We start from the raw sequence: 13,404 nt of genomic DNA, 5'->3' as shown, positions 1-13,404 counted from the left end.
CTTTTAATGATATCATTAATGTGCATGTGTAGGAATAGAAGTGTTTTTCCTCTTTCATGGTCTATGACATTTTCCATGCCCCAGTCCATGAAATCCACCTTGATTTAAATTCAACTCTGAGACCTTGGAATAAGGCCTAGGTAGAGTCAAGAAACTGGGGATCTGTGCATCCTACAAGTCTCTGAGTATAGCCAGTTTCCTAAAGGCATCAGATTTCTCAGTTAAGGAACAGAAATGGACATGGATTCTGTCTTATCTGCTTGATGTGATTTGAGCAGTTTGAAGAAGGCTACTGTGACCTCTGAATTCCCATTCTTTTCGAACTACATGGCTCAAAAACACACCAGTAAAGAATATTCTATTTTTGTCAAATTGTACCCTTCATTTTTTTCTTTATAAAGTGTATTAACTATGGAAAGGTATAATACGTAAAATCACTAAAATTATATATTTATAATATATATAAAATTGCTGTTGTTTAGTCACTCAGTCCCGTCCAACTCTTTTGCAACCCCAGGGACTGTAGCCGTCAAGGCTCCTCTGTCAGTGGGATTTCACAGGCAAGAATATTGGAGTGGGTTGCCATTTCCTCCTCCAGGGGATCTTCCAGACCCAGGGATTGAACCTGTGTCTCCTAAAAATTGGCAGGTGGGATCTTTACCACTGAGTCACCTAGGAAGCCTATATATATATATATATATATGGCAATTTTCCCTTACAGAAATACCTGGCCTCAGCAATGTGTAAACAGTCAGAACAGAAAGACTGAAGGAAGGGGTGAAGATGAATCTAGGGAGGGAAGTTGCCCATCTGAAATACTGTTGTTGTTATTGTTGTTGTTTTTAAGTCTATAAGTCACTTCTGACTCTTTGCAACCCCATGAACTGCAGCCCGCAGGCTTCCTTGTCCTTCTCTATCTCCTGGAATTTGCTCCAACTCATGTCCCTTGAGTCAGTGATGCCATCCACCCATCTCATTCTCTGTTGCCTCCTTCTCCTCCTGCCCTATGGAAATTTGACTGTAGGGATGACCTGATCTATATCCACTCTAAGCTGCCTGATAACCTAGGGAAAGTCCTTCCCATGCACCCTGGCTTTTATAAACCAAGGCCCCAGATCATACTGTCAGCAGCTGTTGCTTAATTGTTCTTACCATCCTATGGAACACTATGATACATTCAGACAGTGTTAGGTGGAATTTGAAAGATGTAAAAACAGGTTCAGAGCATCTAAGCAGGTGTCTTAAGGTCACACAGATGTTTCAAAGCAGAGCCTGGGTCAGCTTCTTCCACACAAGTCTTTCGATGGTGCCACGGTCACTGATGTTTTCTTTTCCTGAGTTGTCAACTTCAATTTTTAATTATTAATAAAATGAGCCTTCAGTTGCCCAGATCAATAATGATAAGGTTCAGTTGGTTAGAACAATGAGACTTTTTGTCTTAATATTGATTTGTTGTTTGATCACTAAGTCATGTCCAACTCTTTTGCGAACCTGTGGACTATAGCCCACCAGGCTCCCTCTGCCCATGGGATTTTCCCAGACAGGAATACTGGAATGGGTTGCATTTCCTCCTACAGAGATCTTCCTGATAGGAGTTAGCAAACTTAGATACTTTAATGCAAGAGTGCCAGAAATGCTCTATATCACAGGGTCCACCAACAAAGATAAAAGATGTCCAGTTCAAGGACTGTCGTGTCAGGCACAAGGAAAATGTCTTTGACACTTAAAAAAAGACAAAGTGGTGCAGGTAGAATTACAAACAGACATACTGTGAAACATCATGTCAAAACCAAACCAAACAAAAAGCTCCAAACACCTTACAGTGGCAGATTAGAAAGTATTTGAAAATGGTTACATGCCGTTCCTTTTTTCACTTTGGTGAGATGAAAACAATGTGATTTTTTTTTTTATGTGTTAACAATGTACTCTCTCAGGCTAAGACCTTGTATTCCAAGTTGAAGCCTAGGGCAAAATTTTTATAGCTGAATTATAAATCCCTGAAAATAGAGATTTATAATGGAAATTCTAGAAACCCATACCTAATAGATCTATACTACCTGGAGCCCCTCTAATGAAAAGTGAGCTCTGAGACTTTCTTCCAGATAACTTTGCTAATAAGATTAAATAATGGAGGGAGGTTCAGATGAAATATTTAACAAATAACACTTTTTTGGTATCAGCACATATTGCAATAGGCCCTACACGTCGAAAAACATAAACAAAGGAAGCTGGATAAAGAAATGTAAGACATGAAAAATTCTTTGGGGGAAATGATGGGTTATTAAGGTATGGACTGTAATATCATCGTCAATCTATAAAACTTTTACAACCTATTCTTATTTGTGCGGAGACTACATCCCCAAAGCTCAGTGCCAAACACACATGTTAATAAGCTCACAACTTTTAATTAAGCAATATGTAAAAGTAGATTCCCATTAAGCTGTGATTTGTGGGCTGGTTCATTACAGTGGGCCCCAACCACCAGACAGAGATTCAACACAAATCAAACATATTATCCAGCCTCGTATGAGCCTACCAGTGATGTTTCATTGCCAGTTCAGGAGAGAGGTTCATGGATGGTATTTTCCCCCTAAAGAGAGCAAAACCTAATGACCCCATGGTGCTTGTTTAATGAAATGACTCATCTGCATTGTTTATTTGCATAACATAATAATTATTCATACAGTCAATTATCATACATCAGATTATCTGACCTGAGGGGTTAGGGTTTTACTGTCATAAACCCATGAAGAGAGGTCTCCCTGGTTGGTTTGGGTAGTTGGGAGCAAGATTAAATTTTCTTTTACTTCAGTTTGGTTGGGAAAAGAAGTGGTAAGGAATAAATGATCTGGGAACGATTGGTTAAGTGAAAAGAAAATGAGGCTCAATCTTTCCTCCGTAACATAAATTCTCCATGAATTAAAGTGCTAATTCTAAAAAAAAAAACCGTGGAACAATGAGGGGAGTATATGATCTCATGATTGACAACACTTTTAGGGTAGAAAGGGCTCCCCTGATAGCTCAGTTGGTAAAGAATCCACCTGCAATGCAGGAGACCCCGGTTCGATTCCTGGCTCGGGAAGATCCACAGGAGAAGGGATAGGCTACCCACTCCAGTATTCTTGGGCTTCTCTTGAGCTCTGCTGGTAAATGAGCTCAGCTGGTAAAGACTCCGCCTGCAACGTGGGAGACCTGGGTTGGATCCCTGAATTGGGAAGATCCCCTGGAGAAAGGAAAGGCTACCCACTCCAGTATTCTGGCCTAGAATTCCATGGACTGTATAGGGGTTGCAAAGAGTCAGACACAACTGAGCGACTTACACTTCACTTCACTTCTTAGTGTAGAAAATGGGACCAGACACAGGGGGAAAAAAAAAACTGGGATATTTGACTATAAACACAATAAAAGTTCTCTAAAATGCAAAATATAACCACCAATACCTTAAAAATGATGTACAATATCATGAGTATAAATATTTGGTCACTTAATGACTCAGTTTAATCATTGGATAAATATCCAATACTAGTTGTGTACCAGACACTTAATAATACATAGTTCTACATAGACATCGATGATTTTATACATATATCTGATAAAATACCTGACACACAATGTGTGTCTATAGATAGACAGAATCATATGTCTATTTATCCAGACAAAATCTCCTAACCAAACATCAAATTCTTATCCTTTACTTGTGTCTCCTTTAGGATTTCTCTTAAAGCTTGTATTTTAACCTCTTCTTTATCTGTGGTTAGATCACACTTCTCTGATTCCTAATATTGTATGTTTGCAATTTTTCTCTTTTTCTTTTTTTCCAATCTTAACAGAAAAGAAAACTACTACTAGGCTTTGTCCCTCAAAAAAATTAATATTAATGTTCCTGCTTTCTGAGTGACTTTTATCTTTGGAAAATCTATTATTTTTCATATTTTTTTTCTAGCTTCTCAATTTGTTTAACTGTTAAAAGTATTTCTTTCTGAAAATAGCCTTGGCCATACCTGATATGTTTTCATAAATAATGTTCTAATTGCGTCATTGTCATTAACTTCTTAATAACTTAGGGTTGCAATTTTTATTTTCTCTTTGGCCGACAAGTAACTTAAAAATTTCTTCAGCATATATCCTTTTAATATAAATTTTCACAATTAAAAAAATTTTGTATTATTATCTGAATATGTATTGCACAACTTCTGTTTTGTATGATTTAGTAGTTATTTTTCTTTTTTGTAGAGTAATCCAATTATATACTATATTTTTATTAGTGTGCCATGAGCACAGGAAAACATATTTTAAGTTGACATTATAAAACATTAACATTATTCTATGTAAATTATCCTGATATGTTGTATTGTTCATGTTATCTATATTAGCGAGTACCTGGAAGTTTACCATAATTACACTCATTGCTTTCTAAAATACAAATTTCCGAGAACTACCCATGCTGTCTTAAATAAAAATATTTAAGGATTCCTTCCAAGATTGTTTGTTAAAAGCTTGTCTCGTGACTCATAATGAAGGTGGGTTTTGCTTGTTTGTTTTTGTTCTGTTTTTCTTATACTTCACCTGCACATATTTCCCCCAGCAGCTGATATAAAATTTTCTCCTAAAGAGAATTTTTGTGAACAAACACTTTTAAAAGCTTCTTTTCATGGTTGCCCTTCATAATAAATGATACAAGGTTTGGGGGCTATCAGACTAAGGGGAAAATATCATCAGACCTAGAAGGCTTTCAAGTGAACAATTGTGAGAGGCAATTTACAGTAGCATGGCAATGTTTTGCTTCCATTATGAAAGTGTTTTGTGAGCAAGGACTAGAAGTAAGCAAAAGAGTTAATCACACGGACCTCCGGAGGAATTTCACAGCATAGATACCAGATTTAACAGAAAGCCTGGAATGACCTTCCAGACTGAGAAAACAGGTATGTTTTAAGAAATAGAAAACAATCAGAATGATAGAACATAATGAATACAGGTGAGAATATGTATGATTGGGACAAGGAGGTGATGACTTGAGATCATCTTGAGAACTCTGCTCAAATGGGGAGTTTGAGCCAGGGAGTCACATGATCTGACTTGTTTTTACAGGACCATCAGAGACGTGGGTTTGATCCCTTGGCTGGGAAGAGCCCCTGGGAGAGGAAATGGCAACTCACGCCAGTATTCTTACCTGGGAAACCGTATAGAGAGAGGAACCTGGTAGGCTACAGTCCAAGGGGTCAGAAAACAGGTGGACACAACTGAGTGACTACAACACCAACAAATTAGTCAGTACACTGAGGATGGATCAAAGTGCAGTGAGGGTGAAGGCAGGGAAGCCAGCAGGAGAGGACTGCAGAAATCCAAGAGAGCAATCATAGTGCTCAAGCTGGGGTGGTGGTAGAGAATTAGGTGATGATGAGCCAGATTCTGGGTCGATTTTCAAAGTATATTCAATAGAGGTTCTGAATGGTTGATATAGAGCCAAGAGGAGCTGTAAGAGTCAGTATAATTTTTTCTATCTGAATCAGCCCCCGTGGTAGCATCTCCATCATTTTGTGAATGTTGCTTGCTTTGATCCTGTGGGTGGCAGGGACATGGCTCCCATCTTCCTGGAAGCTTTAAGAGCCGATCATGCTACTTCATATTCTTTTTCTTCTGCTGTGACAACCAGCAGCGTTCTAGAGGGTGATTCCTTGATCAGCCTGGGCACAGAGTGTGAAGGATGCCAAAGGGACCTGTGATGGATGCACAGCGGGTACAAGAAAGAACCCTTCTTTCTGAAACTAGCAATCGTTTCCAGCAATAACTGGAAGTTGCAATACCTCTAATGAACTTACATTCTAGGATCTGGGAAGATGCAAAAATAAATAAATAAAACATGAGTAGCATGTGCTGGAGAATGCTGGCTGCATCAGACAATGTTCTACGAAAAGCTTTGAGTTTAGAAAGAACTTGATTAGCAAACAAATGAAAGGGGATGAAGGGGGTGGAAGAGCTTGGAGATTTTTAGGGTCAGAAGAGGTAACTGCTTTATATCACCTACCAGCACAAAATAAACTTGAGAACGCCTTTGCACAAAGAAAGTCTTTTGACAAGGATAAAATCAACAGTAATCCCCTCTTCCCATTGTGACTATGTCTGCTTGGATTATGAGGGTTTGCAATTAATTTAATAGAAAATGGCTCAGGAAAAAGATATAGCTTTTCCACCAGTGCTTGATAAACTCAGAGCATTTGCAATTAAGTCATGTCTCAAAAAGAACTGTTAGTGTGATCATTGGCATATGAACCTGACTGGAATCAAATAAATTAAAAAAAGCTGCTTAAATTTCTGAGACTGTTGTACTGCCAAAAAGAGCACTAACCTAAACAAAAATTTAAAAATAAAAAAAAAATGTGATTGTCTTAGACTTTAAATAACTTTAGCACCAAGGATCAGGAAGCAGTTTGATAAAGCTGCTTAGACTGCAAGAAGGTCATAATCTCTAAAGGTCACTTCAGAAACAACTAAAGAGAATAATATTAGAGGCAGGAGCTCTCAGAAGATAGCCAAGAGTCAGGGAGAAGAGTAGGCCGGGGGAACCTACCTCACAAGGCAGAACTGAAGGCTGATCGCTATATTTCCTACAACCAAAGGAGCAGACTTTCCTAACTGCCTGTGGGATCTCAGAATGCCTCTGGATCAGTGATTGCTCCTGGTTTTTTTTTTTTCTTTTTAATTTGGATATAGTTGATTTACAATATTGTATAAGCTTCAGGTGTGCAACAATATAGGGATTCACAATTTTTAAAGCACATCTTTTTTTAATCAATGTATCTACTGTTCTGTCTCTGCTCCATGAGCATATATTGGATATATGGGGTACTCAATAATTTATGGGCTTTTTTCCAAACTTTACACTTTCTATTTTGTGTTGGGGTAAAGTTGATTGACAGTGGTGTGTTGGCTTCAGGTGAACAGCGAAAGGACTCAGCCTTGCGTGTACATGTATCCCTTCTCCCCCAAGTCATCCTCCATTCAGGCTGGCACATAACACTGAGCAGAGTCCCATGTGCTATACAAGACGTCCTTGTTAGTTATCCATTTTAAACATAGAATAATTGACATCGGTGTTTATAGTTTCTCTATCAAGTAGAGCTGTTTTCACACTTAATGTCACATCTGGTATTACCTCTTTCTAGTGTGCATCATTGCCATCCTAATTTATTATTATTATGAAAAATTCCAAATATGCTCAAATTAAAAAAACATTAATGTAGTCTCTAAATATCCTGTGCATAGGTTGTGTCCTTTACATTTGCATTCTCTTCTCTAAATTCTCATTCTGCACATGTTGCCCATAAGTCTTTCTTCAGTTCAGTTCAGTTCAGTCGCTCAGTCGTGTCCGACTCTTTGCAACCCCATGAATCACAGCATGCCAGGCCTCCCTGTCCAACACCAACTCCCAGAGTTCACTCAAACTCATGTCCATCAAGTCGGTGATGCCATCCAGCCATCTCATTCTCTGTCATCCCCGTCTCCTCCTGCCCCCAATCCCTCCTAGCATCAGACTCTTCCAGTGAGTCAACTCGTCACATGAGGTGGCCAAAGTATTGGCGTTTCAGCTTTAGCATCAGTCCTTCCAATGAACACCCAGGATTGATCTCCTTTAGAATGGACTGGTTGGATCTCCTTGCAGTCGAAGGGACTCTTAAGAGTCTTCTCCAGCACCACAGTTCAAAAGCATCAGTTCTTCGGTGATCAGCTTTCTTAAGTCTTTCTTAGCAGTGTGCAATTTAATCATCGGATGTCCCTGATTAACACAGACCTATGAGCTACTTTAATTAGCGGAGTCTGATACTAATGTGAAAATATGCAATAAATCAATGCAACAACACTTTCTAGGAAAACAATGTAATTATAAGTGCTTATTACATAATAAAAGTGGCATTTCAAGATATGAGAAATGATAAGCAATTTAATATACCACCTTTTAAGACAACAAACTTTATAGATTAAGCTACAAAAAAATGAAGAGTTGCTATATGCCAAAATATATACTAAAGCAAACTGAACAGCTTCCAACCTTGGTACACTAGCTGTCTGCGTGAGAGAGTGAAACATCTCATGGGCCCCTGAAGGGGGCACCCAGGGTTGCCTTCCTCACTCGAGTACATCCACACCCACCTCCCCAACTGCTCCTCAGTCACAAAAAGGAAAATATGTGCAAATGCACAGTATTCAAAATCAAATAATGTACACATTTTTAAAAAGATGAGGCTTACTTGATTTCACTCAGTCAACTACAATTTAGTTAAGACGTATCATTTGCCAAGGCTCTGAGCTGTTATAATTGGCAGGTCCTCATAAGGATCTCATATCCTCTAACTACTGTGTTCAAGCTACTGGAAGGAACTCCTGGCGTGATAGTAATGGGCGTTCTCACTTGCAGTGGTGGCTTTCCTGTGCCTAGAAGCGTCTAAGATTAAGCAAGATGGCCAACTGAAAGTGACGGAGAAGAAGGGATTTGTGCTTCACGTAGATAAACGGGACCGGATGACATTACATGTAAATACAGTGTGTGTGGGGGCTTTGTGGTTCAGCTGGTAAAGAACTGCCTGCAATGCGGGAGACCTGGGTTCGATCGCTGGGTTGGGAAGAGCCCCTGGAGAAGGGAATGGCTACCCACTCCAGTATTCTGGCCTAGAGAATTCCATGGACAGTCCATGGGGTCACAAAGAGTCGGACACGACCAGCGTTTAGAGTGGTTATATAGTGTGTGTGGGCGTGGGTGGGTTTGTGTGTGTAGCTGTGACTGTGAATTCTTGGTGACTGCAAAAGACCATTTTAGAGATATCTCGAATAGGCGCTGATAAAATGGAAACGTCATAACACCATCCAGGCTTTTTCCTCTGCTTATCCAACCATTATCAGTTGATTTATTTAATAAAACTGAGGACCAAGAAAGACTGGAAATGCAGCTTTCAATAGAATGCTCTCATGCTGTGATTGTTGAAGTGATAAGTAATTTGCTTTTAATGCCAGCGCATACCACTTAGCACCATATTTAACTGAAGGATGAAAATCACTCATTTTTCATCTACTTGCTTAACTGACACTTAGTGTAATCTATCTGTTGTCACTGAGCTTAATATAAGGAAAACTGAACAGATCTCACTTTTAAATTTACAGCAAGCATTTAAATGTTTAATTCCTTCTTATTCATATTTTTATTCCTTAATAGAATTTAATTTCAAGTGGATAATCTATTTGAGCAATAAGAACACAATGGGTACTGGCAAAAATGATCTATTAAAAGTATTTTTTATTTACTGTTTTCAATTATAACCATCGTCTGTATTGTGCATTAGCTCTATGTGAGGGAAAATATCAATGCGAATGACACAAGTTGGTGAGTGACTGCAACATTAGAAAAGAAGTTATCAACGAAATAATTGGAAGAAAGATGCATGAGTTTATAGATAAAGCAAAGCTTATTTTACTAGGAGATTCCTGAAGAATAATTATTAGCACTGTAGTTGTCCTCAATTTACTGAGAAAAATAGCTGAATTGATAGATATATAGTCCCCTAGAAACCTGCCTTGAATTTTGAAGTAACACTTTGCGTAGTGTATAAATATGTGTACATTGCAAACAGAACATTTTACTGAAGATGCTCATGTCAGAACTCTGTTCTTATAGAGCATCTGTTAACAAAGACCACTCCTCTCTCTCCTTATCCATGGCATTGTTTGGCGTTCATAAAAGGCCACAGGAATGAGAAGAATTGATTATAAGAATAAAAAGGTCCTTTTTTTCCCCTTATTTTTCTATTAAGAAACTAACCATGTGTGTACATCAAAAAAAATCTAAACTAAATAGGTTGTTTCCATGCCAATGCAAATGGGGTATTCACTTCAGAGATAAGAGAGTACCCAAATCTTATTTCAATGTTGAACTAAGTTATAGCACTGAGCCCATGAATATTAGAGTGGGCCTTTTCAACAAGAAAGAACCCTTGAAAAATCATGGTAGTTAATCTCTACCCACCACACATGCACAAAATGTTAATGAAAGTGCTAGATTAACTCATATGTTGAAGCTATTACATGACACTTAATGCTCAGTAAGATCAGTTCAATGGCAAGGGAAACAATTATCAAACAACTCGAACAACAAAACACTGAACACTTGACTTTAAAATACTGAATAACTCCTGCTTTGCAGTAACGTCGTATTAGACTGCTGGGATTAGGAAACACACTGTGTCCACGAGCATCCTTCAGGAGCAAGAAAAGACTGATTTTCTTATTTACACCCATCCTTTCACTGGGACCACCAATTCCTAAAGGAAACACAAGAAAAGAAAAGTTATCAATAGATTACTGATCTCTGTATTGTTCATTCAATTCAGTGTTGTACAACACTTCAATATAAAGTGAAGTGAAACTTGGCTTATCAGTTTACACTTTCATCCGATGAAAAGTGACTGAGCGTTACTAGTTCAAACAACAACGCCGAGGACTTCGGAGGGCACCGCTAACTAAAACAGAAAGCCTACATTTTAGTGAGAAAAAATGCAAATAATAAAAGGGATGGGAATCCCCTGGCGGTCCAGTGGTTAGGACTCTATGCTTCCATTGCAGGGAGTCACGGGTTCGATCCTAGGTCCAGGAACTAAGATCCTGCGTGCCTTGGAGTGCAGCCAAAGAAAAGTGACAGACCTATAAAATAAATATATGTAAAGAGTCACATCCAACTCTTTGCAACCCACGGACTGTAGCCCACCAGACTACTCTGTCCGTGGAATATTCCAGGCAAGAATACTGGAATGGGTTGCCACTTCCTATTCCAGGGCATCTTCCTGACCCAGGGATCAAACCCAAGTCTCTTGCATTGGCAAGCGGATTCTTTACCACTGTGCCACAGGTACTTTTAAGAATTCAGTTAAGCAAATGATGGTTCAGTGAAAAAAAAGTTACCTTATCACTTGTTCAACTACATCTGCTTTATCCACTTGTCCTAATAGTTGAGTGAAATACAGTTGATGCAGAAATCTGCTTACATGTATACATTTATTTCTTCTCAGTATATTTTGTACTGATACAGGCCCATCACAGAACTTACTGTACCTGGCCGCACATTTGTTTTTTTGGGGGGTGAGGCCTTCTTACTTATAGTATAAATGATAACATAGTAAAGATCTGGCCCTAATCCCCCCAACCCCATTTCTCCTTCACACTATCTTCCCAAGAGCAATTATTTACTGGGGCCCTGCATAGGGCCAAGAATTGTTCTAAGTTCTGTTAATAGGAAGATACATTTGGAAAATTCTCCACACTGCTAATTCTTGCTCTGGTAGGGAAAATAAAGCATGTCATTAGAATAGAAAGCTATTAAGTGAAAGTGGAGGTAAGTAGCTGGTGACCACAGCTATGAGCAGGAATGGAGGTAAGGAAATCAAGAAGTCACAGACACTGATATTCACATTGAAAGAGGTATTATTATATGTTGATCTGCCTTTAATAATAGGATGAAAAATATAGACAGTATGTGCACACGCTAATTGCTGCCAATAGAGGGAACATCTAGTGTAATCCTTAATGCAAATGCCTTATGTCAAATTGAAGACATGCTCATAGCTAGGGAATAAACAAAGATAGGGGTTGAAAAATCATCAGGATCAGATGTGTTCATGTTCCCCAATTATAGGTATGAAACTTGACCTCTCTAATTCACACTGTTTCCTGTTTGAGAGAGGTGACTCTCAAAACACCTGCCCACTCCTCCTGAAAAATGTAGCACTATTTACAAAAGCTAATGCCCACTGACAGCTGATTGCATAAAGAAGATCTGGTACATATAGACAATGGAACAACACTCAGCCATGAAAAGGAACAAAACTGGGTTGTTTGTAGAGATGTGGGTGGACCTAGAGTCCACCAAAGTTAGTCCAAAGTGAAGTCAGGAGGAGAAAAATAAATATTGTGTATTAACACATGTATGTGGAATCAAGGGGAATAGTAGAGATGAGCCTCTTTGCAGGGCAGGAATAGAGACACAGATGCTGAGAGCAGATCTGCGGACACAGGTCGGGGGAAGAGGGGAGTGGGATAAACCGGGAGATGGGGATTTACATATATACACTACCAGTAAAGCAGACAGCTTACGGAAGCTCGCTGTATGGCACAAGGAACTCTGTTCAGTGCTCTGTGGTGACCGAGAGGAGTGAGACGGGGAAGGGTCATGGGAGGGAGGTCCAAGAGGGAGGGGCTACACACACACCCGCACACACACACACATACAGCTGATTCACTTTGTTTTACAGTAGAAACTAACACAACATTGTGAAGAACTATACTCCACCTAATAAAACAAAAACAGAGGAAGATCACAGGACCTAGGTATCGTCTGTGTTGCTGCTCTATAAAAACGACAAAAGATTTTTAAAGATGCAGGATTTTCTATAACCCATCCACCCTCTGATAGTTCATTTTCCATTTGTGATCCTAAATCTTATTCCAAACCTCCAGCTGAAAAGAGAAAAGCAAGGGAGTGAAGAGGAAAAGGAATAATATAAAGAACTGGCAAGAGGGCTTTGCTACTTCGATCCCCTTAGAAACAGCTGAGAAGACCTTAAGGGGGAAGTAAGGAGCCAATAACTGAAGCAGCCAGTTTGGGGTTGTTTGTTAGTATCTCAGAATACAAGATACAGGCTCTGCGAAACAACTCATTTAAGTGACTTGTTTTTTGTATTGTTATGTAATTTTCCATTTTTTTTTCCCCTTGAAGCTTCTTCTAGAAAAAAAAAGTGAAAATTGTACGCTAAGTGAAGGACAAAGGGGATTTATTGAGACGGTTATATCCTCTTCTAGCCATCCCACTTATCCCCTCCATGAAAGAACACACTTCTGTAGAGCAGCGCAGAAAATGACTTTCCATCCCTCTTCAAACTCTACAGAAGGCAAGTAGCTCTTTCTAAGCTGATAAAGATTGGCAAGATTCTGTGCTCTCTGAAAACATGTTTGGGATGATCATGACGTCGCGCTTTTGTTCCCAATGCCGATTACTAACTTTCAGTGAAGTGCACACTATAAGCAGGAGACTAGAAAGGAAGCTGAGCATAGTCTTCTCACCATGACTCGTGCACCCACCACTGCGGAGCTTTCAGACAAACCACAAGAAAGCACTTAGTTGAGGTACTCGCGTATAGCAGTGAGCAAATATTTAATCAGAGGTAAATACCTTTGTTATTTTAAAGAATTTTTTTTTCCATTTCTCTTGATTTAATATCCGGGGAGTCTCCCAGTGTACTGTCTATTTCACTTAGATGCTTCTGAATAGCTGTGACCATTTCACTGGGGATAATCGTTAAACCACCGATATCACCAAACACCTGAAAAGTGGTGACAAGATGGCACATGTTAATTTACCACATTTCA

The 13,404-nt window shown here is 39.1% G+C and overlaps 1 protein-coding gene across 1 annotated transcript in view; it reads right to left on the bottom strand.

Moving 5' to 3' along the window:
• Nucleotides 1-5,287: 5,287 nt before the first annotated feature.
• Nucleotides 5,288-13,404, bottom strand: part of LOC129543293 (uncharacterized) — a gene marked incomplete at its 5' end in the record, with an annotated part of 139,519 nt that continues 131,402 nt past the window's right edge. The window contains 3 exons of the mRNA XM_088831269.1: nucleotides 5,288-5,444; nucleotides 10,169-10,307; nucleotides 13,277-13,358. Of these exons, the coding sequence (XP_088687395.1) occupies nucleotides 5,288-5,444; nucleotides 10,169-10,307; nucleotides 13,277-13,358 (378 nt within the window). The remainder of the gene's footprint in view (nucleotides 5,445-10,168; nucleotides 10,308-13,276; nucleotides 13,359-13,404) is intronic.

The sequence above is a fragment of the Moschus berezovskii genome, chromosome 23, assembly GCF_049115385.1.
Source record: "Moschus berezovskii isolate FMDL1 chromosome 23, NW_MosBer_1.0, whole genome shotgun sequence".
Taxonomy (NCBI): domain Eukaryota; kingdom Metazoa; phylum Chordata; class Mammalia; order Artiodactyla; family Moschidae; genus Moschus; species Moschus berezovskii.
This window is presented reverse-complemented; position numbering and strand designations above follow the sequence as displayed.